We start from the raw sequence: 25,862 nt of genomic DNA, 5'->3' as shown, positions 1-25,862 counted from the left end.
CATGTTATATTCTGGCAAAGAACCTGGCTACATTTTGCCCATGTCCTGAGACGTTGTGTGAGGCTGAATTTTAAAATAAGGGACTAATTAATCTGAGAGGAAGCTTCAAAACAGCATAGCATTCAGTCAGTGGCATAGACATTGCTGGCAGCTTTTCCCCAGGTTGACTGTGAGAATCGGGAGCAGAAAAGAGAGCTAAAGAATTGTTAAAACCTGCAGTTTGGTCAGAAAGGTGCATGTAAAGCTAGGGTCAAGGAAATTGTACTGGTTGAGGCAATTTCAGTACCTAAATAGATGTTAAGTACTTCGGACAGACAACAGGGATGATGACTTGAGAGCATCTCAGGAATTGAAAGGACCACTCCCACTATTGGCTCAGGATTTTGAAAGGAACAATTTTTTTGAGAAAAAAAAAAAAAAAAAATAGGGTTGCCCTGCTCACACAAGAGAACCTAGGAAGTTGTTCACCATTCTGAATCACTGCAAGCTGTGATTCCAGGGTCCCAGGTATTACACAAGCTGGATTCCGACAGACCATGGGATCATCCACATGGTGCTGGATCTGCAGGAACACAGGATGCTAAAGTTAAAGGGTGATGTTCACTGAGATTTCAAAAGAAAGCCTGGAAGCCAGGCAAAGTGTAGCAGGCTCAGAGTCCTGTGTGCTGCCCCTTAGAGTGTGAAGCTGTAAAGGTGAAGCTGAAATCGAAATGGAGAATCCAGGAATTAAAAGATGCCAGTAACATGAACTGTCTGTCAAAAAAAGCTACTGGCTGCAAAGACAGCCTGGCTAAAAAAGAGCCCATGTGTGCTGCAATCAGCCAGGCAAAAGGGGCAGGGCTGCCCAAGCCCTTTGGAGAGTGCATCAAGGGGATATGTCTCCTACATACTGTAGTACATGGAATTAAGAGTTAGAGGACATGTTTGCCTGTGTGGGTTTTAGTCTTTTGTTCCCATTCCTTCTTTCTATGCCTCTATTCCTCCCTTTTGGAATAAAAATGTTTACTCTGCCACTGTATAGTGGATATATGTAACTAGCTTCTTATTTTTATGGGTCTCACAGTCAAGAGTTTGCCTTGAGTCTTAAAGAAGATTTTGAACTTGGACTTTTGGACAATTCAGGAACTGTTAAAACTATGAGACTCTTAGAGATGGATTAAAAGCATTTTGCATTGTGAGACGGACATGAGCTTTTGGGGGCCAGAATGATATGGTTTGGATATGATATTTCCCAAAAGTTCTTATATTAATGCAGGAATGTTTGGAGATCAAATCATTGGATTTTAAGAGCTGTGACCTAATCAGTCCACCCTAGTTTGGATGAACTGTGTGGTAAATGTCAGCAGGTGGGGCATGGCTGGAGGAGGTGTTTCACTGGGAGCATGCCCTGGAAGGACTGTTTCTCCTTACAGCCCTTTCTTCTCTCCCTCTTGCTCTCTGCTTCCCAACCCTGCAGTAAGCTAAGCAGCTTTCCTTTACTGGGCCTTTCCCGCATAATGTATTGCCTCACCTTGAACCTAGAGCAGTGGAATCAGCCTTCTATTGACTGAGACCTCTGAAACCATGAACCCCAAATAAAATTTTCCCTAAATTGTTCGTATTGGTATTTTGGTCACAGTGATACAAAAGCTGCCTAAAACAGTTAGCCCCCATCTCATTATCAGGTTAATGTTTCTCAGTAGCTACCACTGCTAACAGAATAAAACAGCCATCTTAGTTATAATCCAATCCAGAATTCCCCACCTCAGACACACTCAATTATTAATACCTCTATACATCATGTTTTATGAAGCTGTGTTCACATCCTTCCCTTTGAAAGAACATGTTCCTCATGACTCCTTCCTTTGTGCCAGAACCTGCTCTTTCCCTTAAAGTTCTATTCATATCATCAGCTGCTAGTATAAACTTTTTCTAAAACCACAGTACAGCACGTTTCTTGTCTTCCTATAGCACATTATACATCTTCAGCATTTACTTGTATATTTATCTACCTATGCATTATTTCACTCACTATATAGTAAGCTAATGATATAAGTACAATGCCCTACAAATATTATGAATTTAATAAACACTTATACCACTTAACTAAACCAAAGACTTTACAGTATTATCCTGCCAGATAGTATATCATTTAAGATTTTTTAAATAGTATAATAAAACTAAAGATGAAATCTAGGGGCTGGGGTTTTAACTCAGTGGTACAGCGCTTGCCTACCATGTGTGAAGCACTGGGTTCGATTCTCAGCACCACATATAAATAAATAGATAAAGGTTCATCAACAACTAATAAAAATATTTTTAAAAAAGATGAAATCTCTATTTTAAAAAGTATATAAGTATAAAAATACTGAAAAAAAGATGAAATCTCTATTTTAAAAAGTATATAAGTATAAAAATACTGAATTAACCAAAAATTTTTGTGTAAATATAGGAAAAAATTTCAGCACTTAAAAATAATGTATAGTAGCCTCCTGGTGACATTTTTTATTCATATTTTTAAATATTATATAATACTTTAAAATATAATACTTTAAAGTATCATAAAATATTATATAATACTTTAAAATAAAGTATTACTTTAAAATTTTTTATTCATATTTTTAAATATTATATAATACTTTAAAATCAGTTACATCCTAAAGATTTTATCTCATAACTATGGGGGAAAAATGACTTTGCTGAAAACAACCTCATTCTGTCTAAATCAATAATTCTTGGAAAAGTATGACATATTCTTCTAATAAAAAATGAAATAAATCCTAATATATTCTGGATTTCATATAGTAATTTGAACAAATAGATATATCATTGTATAAATGAGCAGGTGATGACACACTTGATGTGTACATAAATGATCAGGTTCAATTAATTGAGAAACTGCTAACCTACAGCCCAGTATAGTCAAGCATACCTATAATCCCAGCTACTCAGGAGTCTGAAGCAAGAGAATCTCAAGCTCAGTGGCAACATGGGTAACTTACAGTTTTATTCTGTCTCAAAATAAAATCTTTAGAAGGGTTGGGTACAGCTCAGTGGTAGATCACTTGCCTAACCCTGAGTTCAATCCCCAGGACTGGTGGGAGCGACAGCTTTCAGAGCCAGGAAGAAGGGGTAACAGAAAACTTGATATATTATCTTTACTTCTGTTAGCTACTAAACACAACTCTGAGAACTAGCCTGAAGAGCAAGTACTCAGACTCTTGCATATCTCCACAAGATATGCAAGAGTAAGGGCTGGGGATATAGCTCAGTTAGTAGAGTGCTTGCCTTGCAAGCATGAGGTCCTGGGTTCAATCCGCAACACCGCAAAAAAAAAAAAGGATGTAAGAGCGAAAGAGACCCATAGAGGACTGTCTCTCCCAACAACCTGGAACCAGGTCTCACACTCCAGAAAAAAGGACATAAAAATATGGGGGAAAAAGAAAAGGGACTGCCATACATTCATGGTTCTCAATATAGGTAAAAACTAAAAATAAATTCAAGCTGGGGCACAAGCCTGTAATTCCAGCAGTTCAGGAAGCTGAGACAAGAGGATGGCAAAAGGTCGGCGGGGCGTTGGGTACAGGAGGGGAGGCTGTGGATGTAGCTCAGTGCTAAAGCCACTGAGTTAAATCTCCAGAAACACAAATAAATACAGATGTACAAGTTTGTGTGTATGTGTGTGTTTCTCCACATCTAGTGCCCCAATCTTGGCTTCAAAAAACTACTCTCTGCTACAGAGAACCTGTGCTCCTTGGAGGAACAGCTCATTTCAGGGCCAAATCAAGAAAGTCTAACCTGAAATATCTTAAGTCAGAAGTAAGGAAATGAACCAAAAAATTATGTGGGCATGTCTAAACAATGCAGATGGCCTTGGTTTGGCAATGGATTCATAGATATGACACCAAAAGCATAAAAAACAGAAGAAAAAATAAATTGGCTCAAATTTTAAATTTTGTGCATCAAAGAACATTAATAAAGGGAAAAGAATTTACAGAATGGAAGAAAATATTTGCAAATATATTATCTAATAAGGGTTTTATATTCAGAATATAAAACAAAGCAAAATAAAACTCAATTAAAAAATGGGCAAAGAACTTGAATAAACATTTCTCCAAAGACATACAAATAAATATCACTAGTCATTAAGAAAATTCAAATCAAAACCACAATGAGATAACACTTCATTATTTACCAAATGGCTATTTGAAAAAAAAAAAAAAAACAAGGGAACAACAAGTGTTGACAAGGGCTTAGAAAAACAGGGACCTTCATACCTGTTCATGAGAATGTAAAATGCTGTAACCACAGAGGAAAATGGCTTGATGGTCCATCAAAAAGCTAAACACAGAATTATCACAAGACCCATTAGGTCTATTTGTATGTATAAAGAATTGGAAAACTGACTCAAAACTGGTATGTGTATACCAATTTTAGTGCAGCTTTATTCACAATAACCAAAAGTTGGAACAATCTGAATGTCAATCAGAAGATGAATGGATTAAAAAAATGATGCACACACCCATATTATTCTGTATAATGAATAGGTACCAATAAAAAATTTAGAAAAAATTGAAGACACTTTGTAAAGATTCAAGTATTTTCAGGATACTTCTGAAAAAAATGCTTAACTTTCTAATTAAGCAAACCTAGACCTCATAATCCATACCATACTCTAAGAATAATTTAATAACTTGCAATAATACATTAATAATTCATATATTTAAGTGTATCTTTATTATCAATTAAATGCCAATAGATACAGAACACTACTTATGAGTTACATTAGTCACAAAAAGGATATAATGCTTGCTTTCAAAATTTTAAATCCTGATTAAGTATTTCATCTATATGCCTTAAAGTTAATTTCTACAGTACAAATCTCAGTAAGTATCAAAGTACTTATGTTACTATTTCTATCCTTTTACCTGTACTCAGACTGTCGATTTGCAGAATGATCATCTCTTGTCCATCTATAGCCAGATTCATCCTGTAACATAAAAAAAAGTTACTTGAACATTTGTTATATTATTCTGGACAAGCTGAATATGTCTAACAGTTTCATGGAAATTAACCTCTAAGGTCAAAACACTATGAATGCAAAACACTTTTCTAACCTAAGCTGTAAAAGCATAAAAAAGAAAAAACATTAAAAAGACACAGCAAGTTATCCATTTTAACAACTAAAAGTAAACTGACCAAGAACCTGTGGTACCATTTGTCTTTTCCTAAAAATTACATTATTCCCTTGATAGACCTACACAGGCTTATTGTCAGAGACACATATAACCAACATCATAATAGAGTTAATGGCTTTTGAGGACCAAGTATAAATTTAATGATGCATACATTTCTCAAGTTTTCATTTTCTAAGTTTTCTCATCAATTTTCAGATTCAAACTCAATGAAGAACTTGCTACTTTTTTTTGCAGGGGGTTGGGGGTGGCTCAAACCCAGGGTCACATGCATTCTAGGCAAGTACTCTAATACTGAGCTACACACCCAGCCTGAACTTACTACTTTCCACTTTTCTTTAAGTTTTCATTTCTTATCTTATCTCTCATTAAAAACCACAATTAGTAAGAAACTGCTAACACTATATTAGATTAATATGTGGCACTAAATTTAAATCAAATAAACCATATTTTGTCCTTTAAGACATATTTGCAAAGGTACATAGAAAGAAGCCAAATAGTAATTCATACCCAATTACTTTAGAATAATACTTAGAATATAATATGTAAGTTACTTAGAAAAACTGATTCTGATAAAATATTGTCGTCTTCCTCTTTAACAATATACACATTATTCTCCCATAGGTAAAATGTATCCATAATTGTCCTTCTCAACATTAAATATAAACAAAACAATATTTCACAGCTATAGTAAAATATTGGATCAAGTAAGTAATTTAATTTATATAAATGAACTCCAAATAAGAATTAGTGTCAGGAGAGTCCTAGGATCACAAATGTGCTTGTTGTTTGTCTGATAAAATTTAAAAAGAAAAAAAAATGTTATGTAAAGCATGACAACAAACGTGATTTATAAGAATATAAAATAAAAGTGCTGTTTTTGAAGCACCATTATGCTATAAGTTTTTAGGGCAAAATCATGTTCATGAACTTTAAAACACTAGTCCAGTGAATACAAAACTCCCTTTATACTAAATGGTCACACAAGATTTGGACAAAAGGGTTAACTTTTTTCTTTCTTTCTTTGAGACAGTGTCTTGCTATGTTGGTCTCTGAACTCATGAGATCCAGAGATCCTCCTGCCTCAGTCTCCCAAATAGAGACTACAGGCATGTGATACCATACCCAGCTTGTGATAACAAATTTTTAATACTGTAGGCCAAACTGTTTCTCTGTGAGAATAACTGGAGAATGGCTCCAATGGCAAAATCCAGTATTTCTAAAATAGAGCTAATGCATAGTATTTACTTTTCAACACATACCCCCTCTTGCTAAAGGAACAGCATGACATTTAAAAACTGAACAAAATAAAAACCAATTCTATGGCAAGAAAGAAATCTATAATGCACCTCAAACTTTAGAAACACAAGGAAATACTAAATAGTCTTGTTACCACTTTAGAATTGTCAATGATTACTATTATGTAATAGTGAGAAAACTGTACTCCTATATATACCTATCCTCTGTAAACTGCCTTACCCCCATTCCTTAAAGTATGCAAAATAATCCAATGGCCAATATGAGTTCAAACTTTAGTATAAACAGTGTTTGAATATGTACTATTAATTACCATATTATAAATAGTAGTGAAGGGGAAAAAATAAAAGATAGGAAAACAGTCTGGAAAAGGAATACAATTAAGTATGCAAGCTAGAACAGAGGAATTGCATCAAAGAATAATTTCAATCAAGTTAATAACACTTATGTAATCTTAATACATACTTCTAGATCAAGAGAAATAAATTGTAATAATAGTAGTAATAACAGCAGCTAATATTTTAAGTGCTTACTATATGATACAATGTTTTAAGTGCTTTCTAATTTAAGTTAGTAAATAAACTTTAAGAACTATAACAAAAATGAGATTATCAACAATCTTAACCCACCTCACCCATGGCACTTCATCATGATGAAAACAAAGTAATTTCAAGTGGGTACATCCAGTAAGGGATGATAACCACCTGCTTATCACTTAAGCACTCAGGTAATAGATTATATGTTTCTGCAAATCCCTGCCAAGTAAGGGGGTTAAAAAGCAGGCTAGTTGGAATGAATGTCATTTAGAGCTATCCAGAGCGCTTACCCACCTTGTCCAACACCCCAAGATTCTTGACTACTAGTTCCCATTTGACAGCTCCAGCAAGCAACTCAACAGAGCATCAGCAGGAAGTGTTTATTCAACTGCTTTCACGGCTGTCACATAAATTTTTATTACATGAATTTTAACTTATAAGAAATAACAATTAGTACATGGGGGAAATTTACATACTCCTCTGTGAGGTGGACCACTTCTTCGATCATGAGAAAAACTGCGGCCCTCGTCATATTCTCGGTAATCAACATGACTGTAATATCTACTGTAGCTTCCTTCACCAGGTCTGTCTAGCAGTGGTGGTTTCTTTGGCACAATATTAACTACTCTATGGTAGCCATCCTAAAACAGACAAAAAGAAATATATAAAAATCACTAATTTCTCTACTTGGTTTTGGAACGGTTTTTTTAAAAGCACAGGAGTTCTTATCCTCTATCAAATAGGCTAAATGTATAAACAAACAAAAATGCATTAATGAAATAACATGAATAAAACTAATAGTAAAGTCTTCGCATGGATTAAAGAAAATAAAACTGCTCAACAAAGAAAGCCAAATTTTCAAAATAACGTGCAGCAATGGGGGAAAAAAATCAATCATAAGTAAAAGAAAAAAAAATTTTAATAAAAAATAAACTTCAGACAGTAAAAATGTTACCGCTATCCCTAATTTCCTAAGAAATTTAGAAATAAAACCATGGCAGCACACATATTTTGTCTATTTGTTTGAATTTTTCTATTTAGTAAAAACGCAAGATTTTGACACATAAGTAACAGCAAACAGGGAGATAATGAGTTAAAAAGATTACAAGGAAGCATTTCATTATTTTTCCAGCAGCAATAAAAGAGAGCCTTTGGCTTTACAAGTCTGGAAGCAAAATAAAAACTAATACAAAATCTGAACTAGTTTTCAAAGTAATATTCTTGATGTTTTAACATTTTAGCAACTGAGTGAGGGGCTGTGGGACTTGGAGAATCTGACAGAGGGAGAACTTTTGTCTTAGGTTGGTAGCTGATGTGAAATAACTAACAATTAGAAGCAGAGAGCTACAGTACATATATCTGAAATCTGATCTAGGACGTGCATGGTACATTTATCAATATTAAATGAAATATATGGGAAAATTTTGAAAGCTTGGTGTAAATATGATCAAATGTAGCTGAAACAAATAGCTGATTACTTAAATAGTCTAAACCTCAGTTTCTTATCTATACAATGGAATTAATACTAACACCCACCTCATTAAGTTGCTGTGAGGACTAAATGAGAAATGGAATGTAAAGTGTTCAGCACAGTAAGACACACTAACTGCTCCAAAATGTTTCTTACATGGATTACTACCTTTGCAGATGAATATTAAAAAAAAAAACTCATCCAATTCCTTAAAAGTGCTTCCTTATATTACTTCTTAGCATTAGTCACAACAACTGTTGAATTATTAAATTATCATATAATTTGAATAATTAAGAAATTAGTCAATTGCAGGGAAAAAGTTAAATCAATAGTTCATATCTATTTGAAAGCTACAAAAAAAAATCAAAGTAATTTTTTCACAGGCATATAAGTGGATTCCTTCTTTAGTGCTTTAAATTATTAAATTGTAAGATAAGGGGTTAGAATAGCAGCTCAGGGGTTGAGTGGTTGCCTAACAGGCATCAAGGCCCATTTTTAATACCTAGTGTCTGTCTGTCTCCCCACCACAAACAGTAAGATATATTGTTTACATAAAATATGATACACAAGTTGATACTTTTTTCTACAAACTACTTTTCACGGAGATTTCAATTAAATCTAAGAAAATATGGTACTTCAAAAAATAATTTGGCTTGCTAGGCATGAGAGTGATACCGGTTTTGGAAGTCAGGATGGGGGTTCCCCGGGTGTTAAAGATAAACACTCAAAGACACATCAAGTCAAACACAGAAAGTAAATTTTATTTAAGAAAGAGAAAGAGACTTCTCCGGAGAGAAAGGGACCCAGAGTCGGGTATCTGTGAGTGGGTGTGTGTTGCTTTTTTATAGATTCCAGGTTTCTTCTCCCTCCCCATCTGCTTACATGCCTAAGGAGGGAGCAGTCCAGGGGATATTTATTAGCAACTCCTTGAGTTGGGAGGAGTAATTCCCAGAAGGTGTTAGCAACCCATTTCCTTTTCTTTGATAATTACCCAATTAGCCTTCATCTTTCTGACTGGATCATTTACTATCTATGCTGACCTCCTGTTCTTCGCCTGTCTCAGCAGTGCATGCCTTTGTCAATCCTAGTCTGAGACAAGAGATGAAGGCCTGCCTGGGCAACTTAGACTCATCTCAAAATAAAATTAAAGGGGGAGGGGGCAGTACAGAGATGTAGCTAAGTGTACCAAGACTGCCTAGCATGTGAATACCCTGGGTTCAAACCCCAGCACTGCAAAAATAAAAAATATTTATACCAAAATTAGCAAAATTACAATTTAAAACAAACTTTTATTTTTGTTTGTGCTACTAGGGATTGAACCTAGGGCATCATGCATGCTAACATATAGTAAGCATTTCTAATTCAAAAGTTGTTATTCATAAAGTTAAAATAGAGTTGGGAACCTATCTCAATAGTAGAACCCTTGCCTAGCATGCACAAAGCCCTGGGTTCTGTCCCCAATGCTGCAAAACTAAAAATACTAGAAGAATAACTAATTTCTAAGACTCCAACTAATCATAAAAGTTAATTCTACAACATTCTAAAATGTTTACATATGCTTATTCTGAAGGATGATGCGGTAAATATGCAAAGCAAAAGAGTTGCATGAATAAAGTTAGCTTCTTTACAAAGTAGTTTGTTGTTTTGTTCAACTGCCCCAGTTACGAGAAAGTTACTTCAAGATTGTGATTTGTACATAAAACTTTCAAAGTAGTTAAAACTCATATCACATTTAGGTATTTTAAAAACAGCTTTACCAATTGATAAACATTCATATGATCAGTCAGCAAAAGAAAAAATATCCTAATGACAGGTCTTGCAACCTGCCAATGAATATCAAATGAGCATTTCCTTTATGCTTTGAGAAAATGTTCAAATAAGTACCTTATGCTATTTCTGCTCTTTAGGCAACTAATCTTAAAAGAAAACTCCCTTTGTATGTTGAAAGTATTAAGGAAATGAAGAGGACTATTGGAGTCTGTAACAAAGAAGGGCTATAGTTTCAGAGATCTTGTGAGGCACTGGGTTCACACCTCAGTACCACATAAAAATAAAAATAAAGGTACTGTGTCCATCTACAACTAAAAATATTTTTAAAAAGAAATAAATTCAAAGGAGTTGAAACAGTTCTACTATTTCAAAAGCAGATATTTCAACTGTCAAGTTTGCATATAAAAATCTGAGTTTACTCAATGAAAGCAACTTTCATTGCTCTGTTCATTATGGAAAATATTTGTGTACTATCATGTGAAGGTATATCTTCATATTGATGACTAAATATCCCTATTCATTTAAAAATTAAAATTTTCAGTGGATGTTACTAGAATTCCCAAAAAATATTCATAAAACTTAATGAGTTTGTTTCTCCAAAGTTGGTAAGAAAGGTGTGATTCATCACTCAGACCAAAAGTAAAAAGTATATTGCTAAATTTTAAAGGTCTATTTTACTCAATCATTTGTCAACTCTGGCCCAATTCAGAAAGATACTTGTACATGAGCTTAAATATTTTGTTGAACAGATCCACTTGAATGAAATTTATATTTTCACATTTGTCACTGTTTGGGGTGAGACAACTACCACCACAGGTCCTTTAAAGTTTGTGGAATAATTTTTCATTTTGTTTATGCTACTGAAAATTTGGTCACAATAAAACATAACGAATTCATTTACCAATTTAGAAATCTGAAATAGTATCTGTTTGTTAAAAAGTAACAAACTGTATTTTAATTTACCAAAATTTCCAGTTAATATAACTACCTGTTATGAGAAACACTTTCATTTTACAAAGTAAAGGTAACAAGTAGGTGATTTTTGTTTGATTCACTGTATAAATCAATGCCAATCTTTCCACATTAATGTTAAATCTCATAATTAACTGGATACAAGTTATGTGGATTAACATGTTTCTTTCAAAACATTTCTTGGGGATGTGGGTATAGTTGAATAGTAGAGCACATGCTTAACATGCACAAAGCCCAGAGTTCAATCCCCAGAGCATGTTCACACACACTAATTTTTTTCTCCTCTCAGTTCTACAAAATAAAATAAAAATGTTTATACATAAACATCCCTTAAGCATCCTTATCCATTAGACACAAATAGTGATATGTTTATTTACATTTGAAAAATAAATCATTGATTTACTTCAAAATCTGGGAAAGAGGAAAGTAGCAGAGACATAGAAAAACACAGTTTGCAATGAGTAGGTAGGTAATTGCTGCTTGGATGATATGACTCTTGGAAGTTGATTATATTGCAATTTTTCTATAAATTTTTCCTTATAAAATGTCAAAAATAACTCTCACACTAATGTGTTAGCAAAATAAGTATGATGGCACATCTAAATAATCAGTGGCTTTACTTCCTATCACAATCAACTTACAACATGACCATAAGCCTACAGAACCCTTGCTGGTCTTAGTCACCGTACTATTCTAGCACCTAGAAAAGCACTTGTCACAAAGTAAGCAGCACATACATACCACACATTCCATTCTGCTATGGAAATTTTGTTTTTCTTTTGGCATCACATGCTTTTTTAAAATTTAGATTCACTGTACACAAGTGAGATACAACTATTGTTTCTCTGGTTGTACACAAAGTAGAGTCATACCATTTGTGTAATCATACATGTACATAGGGTAATGATGTTTGTCCCATTCCGTTATTTTTCCTTGTCCCCATCCCCTCCTCATCCCTTCTTTTCCTTCATACAATCCATCCTACCTTCCTTCTTGCCTCCCTTCCAACCCCCGTTATGTATCATCATCCACTTATCTGAGAAATCATTCAGCCTTTGGTTTTTGGGGTTTGGCTTATCGTACTTAGCATGATATTCTCCAATTCCATCCATTTACCTGAAAATGCCATAATTTTATTCTTCTTTATGGCTGAATAATATTCCATTGTGTATATATACCACAGTTTCTTTATCTACTCATCTACTGAAGGGCATCTAGGTTGGTCCCACAGTCTAGCTATTTATGAATTGAGCTTCTATAAACATGGATATGGCTGGGTCACTGTAGTACGCTGATTTTAAGTCCTTAGGGTATAGGCCAAGGAGTGGATAGCTGGGTCAGATGGTGGTTCCCTTCCAAATTTTCTAAGGAATCTCCACACTGCTTTCCAGAGTGGCTGCACCAATTTGCAACCCTACCAGCAATGTATGAGTGTACCTCTTTTCCCACATCCTCGCCAACTACCTACTGTTGCTTGTATAAAGTTTGAAAATTAGGTTCAGAGCACTAATAATTTATATTTTGGACATTGTAATATAGCTGGGCTGAAGCAGTTCAATCTATTTCTTTCTGCCTTATTTTTACTTTATTCTTATTTTACATTAGTATACTAAGATTTTTCTGATTTTGATAGCAGTGGTGAGAATAGTAAAACTCAGTAGGGATATCAAGACCAGCAATATTTCTGTCACATTCATTTTAGTTTTGAGTTATATTTATTAGGCTTTATAATCAATTAATAGGTACTGTCCCAAAAAACTAAGAGATATTATTATAGAATGTGATGAAGAATGTATCATCTCTCTTCTGGAGATAGTGACAACAAAATCAAAGTTAAGTTCTTGCAATTCTGTTAGCCAAAATTAAAACAGCCCCTAAGTAGCTCTATACAAGGGAATATCACTAAATTAAAACTCAGCAAATGAACGTTTATTTTTTTTTTTTACATTTCATGTATGTAATTTTCCCACTAAAAAGAAAAAGTAATAAAACAGTACACTCTAATAATACACATACTTTAGGATGGTATACTGTGGTTCACAATTTACTTTGAAATGCGTCCGAAAACTTAGATGGATTAGTAGGAAGACAGTGGGCTGAGGATACAGCTCAGTTGGTAGAGTGCTTGCCTCATGCACAAGGCCCTGGGTTCAATCCCCAGCACCGCAAAAAAAAAAAAAAAAAAAAAAAAAAGGAAGGACAGGTGGGTCATAATAAAGCAAGTTCAGTAAATGTAAATGGTTGAATATAAGTGGTAACTATATGGATGTTCATTATAAAATTCTTTCAACTATGCTGTATTTTTAAAAACTTTCAAAATAAAATACTGGGAAATGTTGTACTTAACATGGGTACACTTATATGAGCACTACTTAAGTCACTGAACTGGGGGGTACAGCTCACTTGCCGAACATGTGCAAGATCCTGGGTTTGACCCCCAGCACTACAAAAAATAAATATAAATAAGGCAATTTTTAAAAGGCATAAAAAATGTTTGGGGTTGTAACTCAGTGGTAGAGTTCTTGCCTAGCATGTGTGAGGCACTAGGTTCAATTCTTGGCACTGCATATAAATAAGGTAAAGATCCACTGACAACTAACAAACTTTTTAAAAAGGTATAAAAAAGAACAGAAATTATAATATGTATATGAAGGTCTCAAAACTTTCAGAAAACAAGGGCAATAATACTTGTTTCAGGAAACAAGTATTTCAATATTAATACATTGTAAATAAAGTTTAAATATGCATAAAATTAAACTTACTAAATTAACATGATTTCAAGTTGGACAAAAGAAAGATTTCTGGATTAGAGTTTGAGTACATTTACCTTTGAGAATATTTTAAACTGATACACATATATTCCCCCCAAAGCCTCAGATATTGACAAAATCATGTTCTTAATTCACTAAAGAATTTTTTTTTGGGGGGAGGGTTGGCTAAACTCTCTAGGAGAACTAATTGATGAGAAGAATTGCAGAATATTCAATTTAAAAAAATAAATATCATTACACAGGTTAAGTAACCCTAATCTAAAAATTCAAACTCTGAAATGTTCCAAAATCTGAAAAATTTTGAGTGCCTACATGACTCTACAACTGGAAGCTTTCATAACTAACCTCACAAACAGAGCACAGTCAAAATAAAATAAATATTATATAAAATCAACTTCAGGGGCTGGGGCTGCAGCTCAGAGGTAGAGCGCTGGCCTAGCATGTGTGAGGTACTAGGTTTAATACTTAGTACCGCATATAAATAAATAAAATAAAAAGTCCATAAACAACTAAAAACAGTTTTAAAAGCTTTAAAAAAATAAAATAAACTTCAGGTATGTGTATAAAGTATATATGAAACCAATTAATTTCAAGTTTAGACTTGGGTTCCATTTCTAAAATAACTTATTCATAAAATATTTTAAATTTTGAAAAAATATGTAATCTATGTAATCTAAAATACTTCCGGTCCCAAGCATTTCACATAAACAAAATAACTACTTGATTATAAAACCTAATTGCATAACTCAAAACTAACATGAATGTGACAGAAAAATATTGCTGGTCTTGACATCCCTACTGGGTTTTACTATTCTCACAACTGCTGCCAAAAATCAGAAAAATCTACTTATTATACTAATGTCAAATATGAATAAAATTTTAAAAAAGCAGGTAGAAACAGACTGGACTGCTATATTGTGATGTCCAAAATATAAGTTACTAATGTTATGAACTTATATTTTCAAATTTTATATCCTCTAAAAAACCTGAAACTGGAATTTCTCTACAATTTCAAATAATCTAACAGAAAATCAACACTTCATGTTGCAGCCTCATTAGGATTTCCATATTACCTATTTGTTCCCCACTAGGGAAGTTAAATGTAGATTTTCTGTGATAACTGATTTCCTTCCTTTAGTGGAATAGACATGCTTATATCCAGATTTTTTGTAGTGTTCTTCTTTGGACTTTAGTCTTCTATCCACCTACTTAAGACTAAACAAAAATTTTTATGAAAGTAACTTATAAAAGTAGCATATTATTCACATTTATATACAGGAATTTAAAAGAATACCATGAGGTAACAAAAATAATGATTCATACATTTGCCAAATTGTATGCTGAGGATAAGATTCCCAATACTAAAATGTAACTTAGTATCAGCACAATCATATATAAATATCTAACTGCCTTTCTTGGTTTATCAAAACCAGAAGCTCACACAGCAACTGCTTTTATTAAATGAAGTCACACTATGGTAGGAGGTACCTTCTCAATAGTCACCCCTTCATTCCATACTTTATGCCATATCCAACAGTGCACCAAATACATGATCAGTATCAGAATTGGAAACAAATAGGGTAAAGGGTGTAGCAAGAAAAAGAAAGAATACAGTAAAGTTGCTTTTTGTTAAGAGAATTCAAATATATGAAATAAAATTAGAACATCACATTCCCTCATCCCAGGAACTGATAGTTGGTTCTCACTTTTTAAAGAATTTGCTAAAATTTTATACTTAGGAAAATATTTCCTGCCTTTCCAAAACATTAAACTTATTGAGATATTATAGTCTTACAAAAAGTATGCAAATCATAGATGTACTGCTGCATAAATTTTCACAAGACAAAATTACTGTGCAATTATCACAGACATAAGACACTGAACATTCCTAGGTACAGCAAAATCCATCCTGTGCTCTCTTGGTCACTACCTATTCCTCCCCACAATAACCACTTTTCTAGCTACTTTTGCCAGTTTGAGAACTTCATATAAAAAACGAAACAGAGGATATACTTTTATGTCTAGTTTCTTTTGTTCATATTATGTCTGCAAAACTCATCTGTGTTGTGGTCTCTAGCAATAGTCCATTTATTCCCAGTGCTGCATAGTTTAAACAATTAATTCGCTATACTGTTGGGCATCTGTGCTGTTGACAGTCTGAAGCTGTTATTAATAATGCTGCTTATGAACATTCTTACATGTCACTATGGGAGCTGTTTTGCTTTGCTTCAGGTTTGTCTGTCTCTTCTCGATATTGGGGTTTGAACCCAGTGGCGCTGGACTACTGAGCTACATCCCAGCTCTATTTATTTATTTATTTATTTATTTGGAGACAAAGTCTCACTTGTAATCTTTCTGCCTCCCGAGTTGCTGGGATTACAGGCCTGCACCACCACTCCCAATCCATGTGAGGTTTTTTCCATGTGTTTTTATTTTGGTGCTGAGGATTGAACCCAGTGCTTCGCACAGCCTAGGTAATAAGCACTCTACCACAGAACTGTGTCTCCAGCCCTCAATATCGATTTTTACATAACATTAGATGGTCTGTTTTGTGAACAAAGATTTTAAAATTTTAAATAATATGTTATAAAAGCAGTCAGAAATTAAATTGTATTTACATTTTATTTCTGTTGTCAAACACTTTAATCCAGGGATTCAGTGAGTTCATTTAAATCAGATGTGAATATAAATTACTTTGCAACCTAAATATATGAATCAAACAACCCAAAAGCTATAGCTTGTCTCAATCTGTCACCAAAAGAAATCACAAATGTTTCTTTTTAGCTCCCTGGCCTTGTAGCAAGTGGTTTTGCTCTGCCACATACAACACATGTCATGATATGCTAACTCACCACAGGACCAATCCATCATGGACTGAGAACTCCAAAACTATGAACCAAGTTGATTATCTCTGGTATTTGTTATAGCAATGGAAAGCTAACAAACCTACTAAATAATACTGCATCACAAAATTAGGCTTTTCATGGTTTAATACTTAAATTCAAATGTAAGTGGCCTCCTTTAATTCATGCATTTCTATTTTCTAGATTTAAAAACATTTATTCTGAGATCTACAAATTTCACCAGACTACTAACAAGACAAAAAAAGAATAAGAAGAACTGATGCTTTACTGAACTAAAATGTAGAAACATGGAAAACAAAGAGATAATTCCTAAGAATCCTCCATAGGGAATAATGTGGAGAAGAGGAAGTTGTAAATTACTAGCCAAGATAAGGCCAAGAGCATCAGGAAAAGAAAAAAGAAAAAGTATACCAACATCCTGGGCAGGTGGGATATGGGAATACAGAAAGGTTTATAAACTAGAAGAAGTTGACTGGGAGGAGGACACAAAAACCAATCAACTAGAAGTAAAACGGGGGGAAAAAAGAGAGAGAGAAATGAACCTATAGCAAGTCTGGACAGGTTCTGTACTCTAGAAAAAAGTAACTTAGGCTTCTCCTTTTCCAGAAAGAACCAAGCAGTCAGATAAGGAAGACACAATTGAGTACATCTGGTCTGATCCTAAAAGCACTCGGGTATAAACACATCTCCCTACCTGCTTACCACTGATGAAATTATTGTGTGGGGGGGATCCTGTTTCACATTTACACACACAGAGATGGTATTAGTGAAAATGTCTGGTTTTGTTTAAATGAGGATTTCTATCTGTCATCTTTACCTCAGCTCCTGCCATCATCAGTGATTTCAATCTTCACCTACATCTGTGTTTCTTTTTGTTGTTTTTTGGTTTCGGAGGGTTTTTTTCAGGGGGTAACTGGGGATTGAACCCAGATGCACTTTACCACTGAACTACATCCCAAGCCCTTTTTGTTTTTTGTTTTGTGTTAGTTTCACTAAGTTGCTTAGAGCCTTGCTAAATTGCTGAAGCTGACCTCAAACTTGGCAATTCTCCTGCCTCAGTCTCCTGAGCCACTAAGATTATAGGCGTGCACCACCATACCCAGATCTATATCTTTATTTCTTAAATCTGGGTCTAAGAATCATTTGGTGAACTATTAAAACAATACTGAAGTCCAGATTCCACCTATGGAGATGATTTCATTATCTGCAATGGGACCCATGCAACGGTATTAGGGCTCTGTAAGGGGCTGGGAATGTGGCTCAGTGGGAGAGCATTGCTAGGCTCTGAGTACAGCACTATACACACACAAAAAAAGATAAAGATAAAAAAGAGCTCTCTAGGTGATTTTAATGTGCAACTAAAATTGAAATCCTCTAATGCAACCAGTAAGCCAAAACCTATCCTCAAAATTTTCTTGCCATCAACTCCAATACCCTATACCAACCTTCCATTCCCACCAACCTTCCAACCCCACCCAGAACTTTTCCATCTTGGAAACTCAATGCTCTAAAATACCAACCACTATCTTTTCACCATTCTGTGACCTTTAACCTCACTAAGCCCTTCTTGAACCTCATTTCCTCACTTTTTTAATCTACTGTTCCTGTTTCAGCTTTACAAAACATCACAAAACATATTACCTCAATAATTCTGTGTCAGATCCTTCAATATCATCTCCCTGGGTTCATCACTCATCTTGTAATATTAAATCAATACAACAATCTGCTTTCCCACTTCCAAACTGGACTACTCGGATAATAAAGAATACTATACAGCAGATGGGTCTCCAGTTAGTAGCATACCCACACAGAAAATTATTTTATGTAGCTCTGAAATACTGCTTTTAAAACATATAATGAATATATGCTTGGCAGGGAGAAGAGGCTTAAAAAGTAGTATTTTTTTTTTTAAAGAGGCATTCCATTTCCCATCCCTGTGTTACTTATACAATCACCTATATCATTTGTTTATCCATCCAGTTTAACTACAAAATAACAGTACCAACTTTAAAAAAAAAAAAAAAAAAAAAAACTAAAAACATGGGTTTTATAAAATTAGAAACAAAGTCTACATATCAACCTGGAAAGAAATGACATATGTCTAAACATTCTGAAATATAATGGGCCTCTTCATTCTTTCCACCTTAAATCATCTCATATCAATTCTAACCTGAGTTATAATCCAAGCCAATAACTCTGAAATTGACACTGTCCACCTAAGTGAGTTGTCGGATTAAATAATTTACTATAAAGAGAAAACAGCTAACATATAAACAAAAAATTTTCATGGTATTTAATGAATCTACAATATGCCCACGTATCATTACCACAACCCTAATTCCCTGGTACCCAGAATGGACCTACGCAAAAGTTCAAATTTACAGTTTCTTGACCTTCCCCCAAACCCACTTAGGCCTCCATAGAGGACTCTGCAAATAGAGTATGTACATTCATTTAATAAATACTGAGCTCCTACTATGTACTAGGTACTAGATGCAGTGCTGGAAACAATAAGCAAAATAGCAAGCCCTTGAAAAAAAAAGGCCTAGAGCAACTGAGACAAGCAGGACAGAAAACAAGAAGCAACCTACCTGTCCCCAACACTTCCCTTCCCCAGACACTCTTACTCACTGACCAGGGTGCCTGACCACAAGTAGGCACTACTGCAAGAACCAAAAGAGGGGCATTAACAGGTTACTACTTGAAGAAAAAAGCCTATCTCTTCTAAAATGAAAGCCTACTCAAAATTTCATATATTTAATACACAAACATTTTTAAGAACAAACTGAAAAGAGAATCAATAGTAGAAACAGGTACTCAAATATTTTTTTGTGAACAGATGGTCTGACATGCATAAAACTCAAATTTTCTTCACTAATTTGATATAAACTATTAAAGAAATTTAAACAACAAATATAAGATTTTTTTTTTTTACATAAATGAAATGTTTCAATTTATTTTCAAACTTTTCAAAGATATTTTTCAATCTAGACTGGTAAATTTCTGGCACCTGAAGATATTTTCAACAGGTCAAGCCTTTTTTTTTTTTTTTAAACAGGTCAAGCTTTGATGCATCAGATTAATATGCATCAGATTAATATCCAGGCACTAGGTTCTGAATTATTCTGTATGTAAGAGTAACTTACATTGGGGTGACTCCGAGGAGGTACTCGTTCTCTTGGAAGCCTTTCATAGTCATATCGTCCCTCAGACCACATTTCATCTCTTCTGTAAGCCACTAACAAAAAAAGAAAAAAATTACAGTTTTTATATTAATAGGAAGTAACAGAGAAAATAAGAAGTAAATGATTACATTCCAACGAAAATATTTTCCAGACATCTTAAAGGAAAAAATTTAGTGACAAAAGGGAAAAAGTGATTAAAGCAATGTTTCTCCTAACCAATTTTGAGATTTTCTTAAAAAACAAAACAAAAACAAACTCACTTTCCTTTTATTTCAAGGTTATTTAAAACTTTATAGAAATACTTCATTATCAGCTAGCAAAAAAAAAAATAGGAAAGATTCAGTTAAATAAATAATTTAAAAGAAAAGGCAGATCAGTAAAGTCACTCCGTATTTCCTGATGAGAGTTTATGTAACATTAATATTTTGCTTTTCTACATTCCAAGGGCTTGTATCTCCTCCCTAATCAGTGAAGTACCTTTAATTGGGAAAAAACTGTTAAATGAACAACCCTGTAAGAACACACTCAACAAACCGCAATAATTCCTGACACAGACCCTCTAGAGGTTTTTTTTAATGTTACACATTTATTTTAATGCAAAGACCTTCACCAAACTTGAAATTAAAGAAGTTAATGTTTGCATTTTTGCAGTTTGGAAAGAGAGAAGGCTTTCTCTTTTTATAAAGGTAATAAATGTTGCCTACTTTGAGACATCATGATGCAGGACAGATTAGGGTGGATACTTGAGGAATTTGCAGGAAGCAGGTTTATTTAAAATCTCTGGGCTCCAGGTTGGGAAATTCTTTGACATTTATACTCAGTGGGTGTTTACGTAACAGTGGGTGGTTACATAGCAGTTACTCTTTATCCCATATTTTTAGGTTAGACAAAGATTTCACAAGTTTTTACCAAGGAAAACAGAAATAGTAACTTTAGCACAGCAACAGCAAGTTCTCTAGAGAGTCTACTACACCATTGGTCTGCAAACCAGGCATTTACAAGAAAGAGGACGCTTCAAACCCCAATGAGCAAAAAAATCCCCACAATGAGCAAAAAAAATCCTGCTGACGTTCTTTGTAAAAATCTTGTTGACAAGAAGAGAAGCTTAATTATTGGGAGTGGGGGGTCCTTTTGAGGGGCTACATCAAGGACACATTCTGGGTAGAGTGTGAACATGGCATATAACAAAGTCTAAGGGTACACAGCTCCCAAGAACAGATGAAAATAGAAACTGCAAAAAAGGCAGAAGTCTAGGTAAGCAAAGCAGAGAAGATGAGAATAGGTTTCAGAAAAACGGGTCACTTATATGAAATGGCAATACAGTAGATTAGGGGTTAGTAAATCTTTTACTGTAACAGACCAGACAAATATTTTCAGCTTTACCCTTATCTTTGAAAAGACTGCACTAGATATTTAAGGTTGTTTTTATATTAAGAAAACTGGCTTTAAGATATCTCATGTAGTTAAAAAAATAAATAAGAAGATAATGATGGAGAGGCTGACTTCCTCTGTATGAAAATCCCTACTTTTGTATTTGGCAGAAAATGGTCTCAACTTCAAAAGTAATCTAAAAATCATGGCAATGATCGTTAAATCACCAAAGGATGTGTTAAATTCACTATGTAAAAGCTTGATGGATAATTTCCTAATGACTCCCCCTCAAAACTGTAAGGGGTATGTAAGCAAGCTACAATTAATTAAAAGAAAGAAATGGAATGTGGGGCCATCAAGAAAACTGTAAATCTATGAAATATTCTTATCTTAAAAAAAAAAAATAAACCCTAAATTGGAAAGGGTGGCACCCGTCTGCAGCCCTAGCTACTTAGGAGGCTCACACTTAAGCTCAGCAGTTGGTGGTCAAACATTAAAAAGTGGGGGGATGTGAATATAATGAAGCCTACAGCTCTACCACTTTACATGAAATTCAAAAGGATAAAGGAGTGGTTCTATTATAAAGGCTCCCTTCGAGCCCCCAGGGCACTGAGGCTCTAGGCTGTACTCCCAGTAATTTGGGACACCAAGGCAGGAGGATTGCAAATTCAAGGAAAGTCAGGGCAACTCTACAAGATCCTATCTCAAAATAAAAAAAGATGAGAATGTGGTAGAGTGCCCCTGGGTTCAATCCCCAGTAGGGAGGCACGAATTAGGCTCCCAGATGCAGCAAAAAATTTTAAGTGACTCATTACCTGACTGTGGAAGATCACAATTACAGATTTCTTCTGATCTAGTTACAATTTTCTCCCTAGCACTTTGAAAGATAATAGACTATTATTGCTGTAACCTCAAATATTTTGATTACTTAAAGAATCAATTCATAATTCATAGAAGCTTAAAAAAAAAAAGTAGCAAAAATAAATAAGTCTACAGCCATCCCACCCTGAACATGCCTATCTCTATCTCAGAGATTTGCAGGGTTGGGCCTGGTTAGTACTTGGATGAAAGACTCAATGGAAATATAGGGTGCTATAGACTGTAAAGAAAAAAAAAAAAAAAAGTAAAATATATAGCCTTGATGAAAACCTAGCAACTGGAAATGAAGCAATTAAAATAAAGCAACAAACAAAAATAATCATGCAGGAGTTCAAAAATAACTTCAGAATATAAATCATCATTTATGGAAGAATTAAATATGAAGAAACACATCAAGGAGCCAAAATCCAGAGATTCCTCAACAAACTGAAGTGAAAATCTCAATATAAGTAAATTCACCAAATGGGGAGTTACTGTTTAATGGGTATGAGGTTTCAGTTTGGAGAGACAAAAAAGCTCTGGAGATGGTGGTGATGGTTCCATCAGTATGAATTACATTTTTAAACAGTTAAGGGCTGGGGTTGAAGCTCATTGGTAAAGCACTTGCCTAGCATGTGTGAAGCACTGGGTTTGAGTCTCAGCACCACATACAAAAATTTTTTTAAAAATCTATTGACAACTACAAAAATATTTTTTAAAAAAGTTAAAATAGTAAATTTGGTATATATTTTACCACAATAGACTTTTTAAGAAAGCCAAAAACATGGGGCTGGGATCGTAGCTCAATGGTAGAGCGCTTGCTTCACACATGTGAGGAACTGGGTTCAAATCCTCAGCACAACATAAAAATAAAGGTATTGTGTCCTTCTACAGCTAAAAAAAAATTTTAAAAGAAAGCATCCCACAACCTGTTAGCTAAATTTATACTAAAGTGTTCAGACTCCCAATGAGTTATCCTGCTACTTACCATCAACACTTCACTAAGCCTCCTCACATTAATGGAGTCTCAAAAGTATTCCAGTCAAGTTCTCTGATTCAACAGGTTACGAAAACTGAATACAACAGAAAAATGGAAGGACCCTCTACAACACAATTAGAGAATAGAATTAGGATCCAATGCAGAGAATGCAGACTTCGTTTAGAAGTGTGCATTAACTGGTTCCAAATTCTTTAAAAATCCCACTTACGCCATAACCCATAAAGAAGGTAAGTTTAATATAGCATCATGGGTTTTAACTCCAAAAAGAAAATAAGCATCTCCTAGAAGTGTTCACTGAGCTAACCCCCAACCATTATCACAGTAACTTCAATAGAGGGTTGAGGAAAGGAGGACTGTCATCCTAAGTGAAAGCAGCCAGGAAACTGAGAAAATAAAATCAAGAGCAATATACTTGTGTCAAGTCACTCACACTTTGAGCCAGAATGGTACAAGCCTATAATCCCAGCAACTTGGTAGACTAAGCAGGAAGATCCTAAGTTTAAGGCCAGTCTCAGCAAATTCAATGTTAGCCTGGACAACTTAAGATAACTGGAAATTTAAAAAGACGGGGGCGGGGTGGGGTTGGAGGTGGAGTTGCTATAACTCAGTAGTAAAGCGATCCTAAGTTCAATTTCCAGTACCTCAAAGAAAAAAAAAAAAAAAAAAAAAAAAAAACACTTTGAATCCAAAGTCAAGGTGATACAATTGGTTTTTTCATGCTATCCAAACTAGCTATAGTGGCAAGTTAGGATATAGAGTAACTGCATTTTGATCTAGTAAGCTTCCATTATTAAATATACTCAGAAAAAAAAAAAATACTCAGTACGGTTTTCCCTCCTCCCCAAATTCATTCCCTATTTTATTTTCATCCAGGAACTATTTTTGACAGCCAACCAGTTAGTGAATAGCAAAGTTTCATTTAACCTCGAACTTTAAATAGACATTTGCACTGACACTTCCCCTTAGAATGTTCTTCAGGTATCTGCAGTTAACTTTCTCACTTCTAGGATACTTCTTAATGTTCTTTTAATATCACTTAACCAGATCTCCCAATCTTGCTTTTTCACTAATCATCTAAGCTACTATATAATTTACATTAAATGCACATTATTGATTCTTTACTACCAGAAACATGAGCTATATGCATTTGTTGTTCACTGATTAAGCCCCTAGAAAAATTTGCACAAAGGCCAGGCAAGGTGACACATACCTATAATCCCAGCAGCTCGGGAGGCTGAGGCAGGATAGAGAATTAAAGGCGAGCCTCAGTAATTTAGCAAGGTCCTAAGCAACTCAGGAGACACTGTCTCTAAATAAAATACAAAAAAGGGCTGGGAGTGTGGCTAAGTGGTTAAGTGCTCCTGGGTTCAGTCCCCAGTATAAAAAGAAAAGAAATATTTGTACAAAGTATTTGCTCAGCATTCAGAGTGAATTTATTAATGCTAAGAAAATGATCCCTCTAAATAAATAACTCCATATTTCCACTTCCATACCAACTCCTTTCAAGGTAATGCTCCACACCTTCAACTCAATATGCCAAAACAGTTCTTCACACTTCTCAGAAATCTACTTCAACTCCTGTCTTTGCTGGTCAATGATACCAACAAGTACCCACAGGCCCAAATCAGAAACCTGAGTCATACAAACCCAAAACTTTTCATATCCAAATATTCACTAAATTCAGTTATTCTATCATTTCAATAAAGGATATATATATAGCTATACTTATTCAAACCACTAGCAATTGCTTGTTCTGCATGGATGCCATTATTTCTCAATACCACACCTTTGCCTCTGCCCAGAATATCTCCCTTCATCCTTCCACTTCAAGACTCATCTCAAATGTCACTTTTCTTACATTCTCCAGAAAGAATTGAACTGTCCTTTCTTTGTACCCCTCAAAACACCCTACTACAATAGTACTATATAAGACCATATTCCTTTGCTTCCTTTCCACCCTCCCAAACTAAAAAACACTGCAAAGGCACAAGATTGTACACTTCGTTATTCCCTCTCCTTAGCAAAGTATTTATTACTGGCCAAAAACTAATAGTTCATGTAACTACCACCTAAATCTATATACAAGAGTTTGTACCTTTTAAATATTCAGAAAACTTTTTGTTAGCACTGTTGGATTATGATTCTTGCCACACTTCTCCAGACACTACACTACTTTGCTTTTAAGCAAAAGATGTCGATGACAGCCTTCTAGCTCTAGCATCTAAAGCAGTGATTCTCAACATTGACTCCATAGTAGATATAAAGAGCTTTCAAAAATAATGCTACCTATCAGGGTACAGGGCACATGCCTATAACCCCAACTACTTGGGAAGTTGAGGCAGAAAGATTTTGTATCAAACTTTGTGTTTGATGCCAGCTTGGGCAGTTTAGCAAGACCCTGTCTCCAAACAAAAAAATAAAAAGGGCTAAGGATATACCTCAGTGGTACAGTACCCCTGGATTCAAGTCCCAGTACCAAAAAAAGGAAAAGAAATCCGTATTTTATTGACCATATTATCCTCAGTACCGTTAAAAGATATAAATTAAGAAACAAAAATTTGTATAGCTGAAGTCACACAGGTTCCGAAGAATGTTGGCATATTTTCAGGCAACCAATATATGAATCTATAGCA

General features: G+C 34.5%; 1 protein-coding gene across 10 annotated transcripts in view; it reads right to left on the bottom strand.

Moving 5' to 3' along the window:
* PPHLN1 (periphilin 1) overlaps positions 1-25,862 on the bottom strand; it is a 115,537-nt gene that overhangs the window by 83,698 nt on the left and 5,977 nt on the right. For 5 of the 10 annotated variants that reach the window (XM_079139437.1, XM_079139434.1, XM_079139438.1 and 2 more), the window contains 3 exons: positions 19,962-20,053; positions 7,444-7,608; positions 4,908-4,969 (listed from right to left, as the gene is read on the bottom strand). In XM_079139437.1, coding sequence (XP_078995563.1) covers positions 4,908-4,969; positions 7,444-7,608; positions 19,962-20,033 — 299 coding nt within the window. In that variant the 5' untranslated portion in view covers positions 20,034-20,053. The remainder of the gene's footprint in view (positions 1-4,907; positions 4,970-7,443; positions 7,609-19,961; positions 20,054-25,862) is intronic. The other 5 variants (XM_079139442.1, XM_079139439.1, XM_079139443.1 and 2 more) reach the window with 1 other exon arrangement.

Source organism: Sciurus vulgaris (assembly GCF_902686455.1).
Source record: "Sciurus vulgaris genome assembly, chromosome: 5".
NCBI lineage: Eukaryota > Metazoa > Chordata > Mammalia > Rodentia > Sciuridae > Sciurus > Sciurus vulgaris.
The sequence above is the reverse complement of the archived record's forward strand: the minus strand, read 5'-3'. Positions and strand labels throughout refer to the sequence as shown.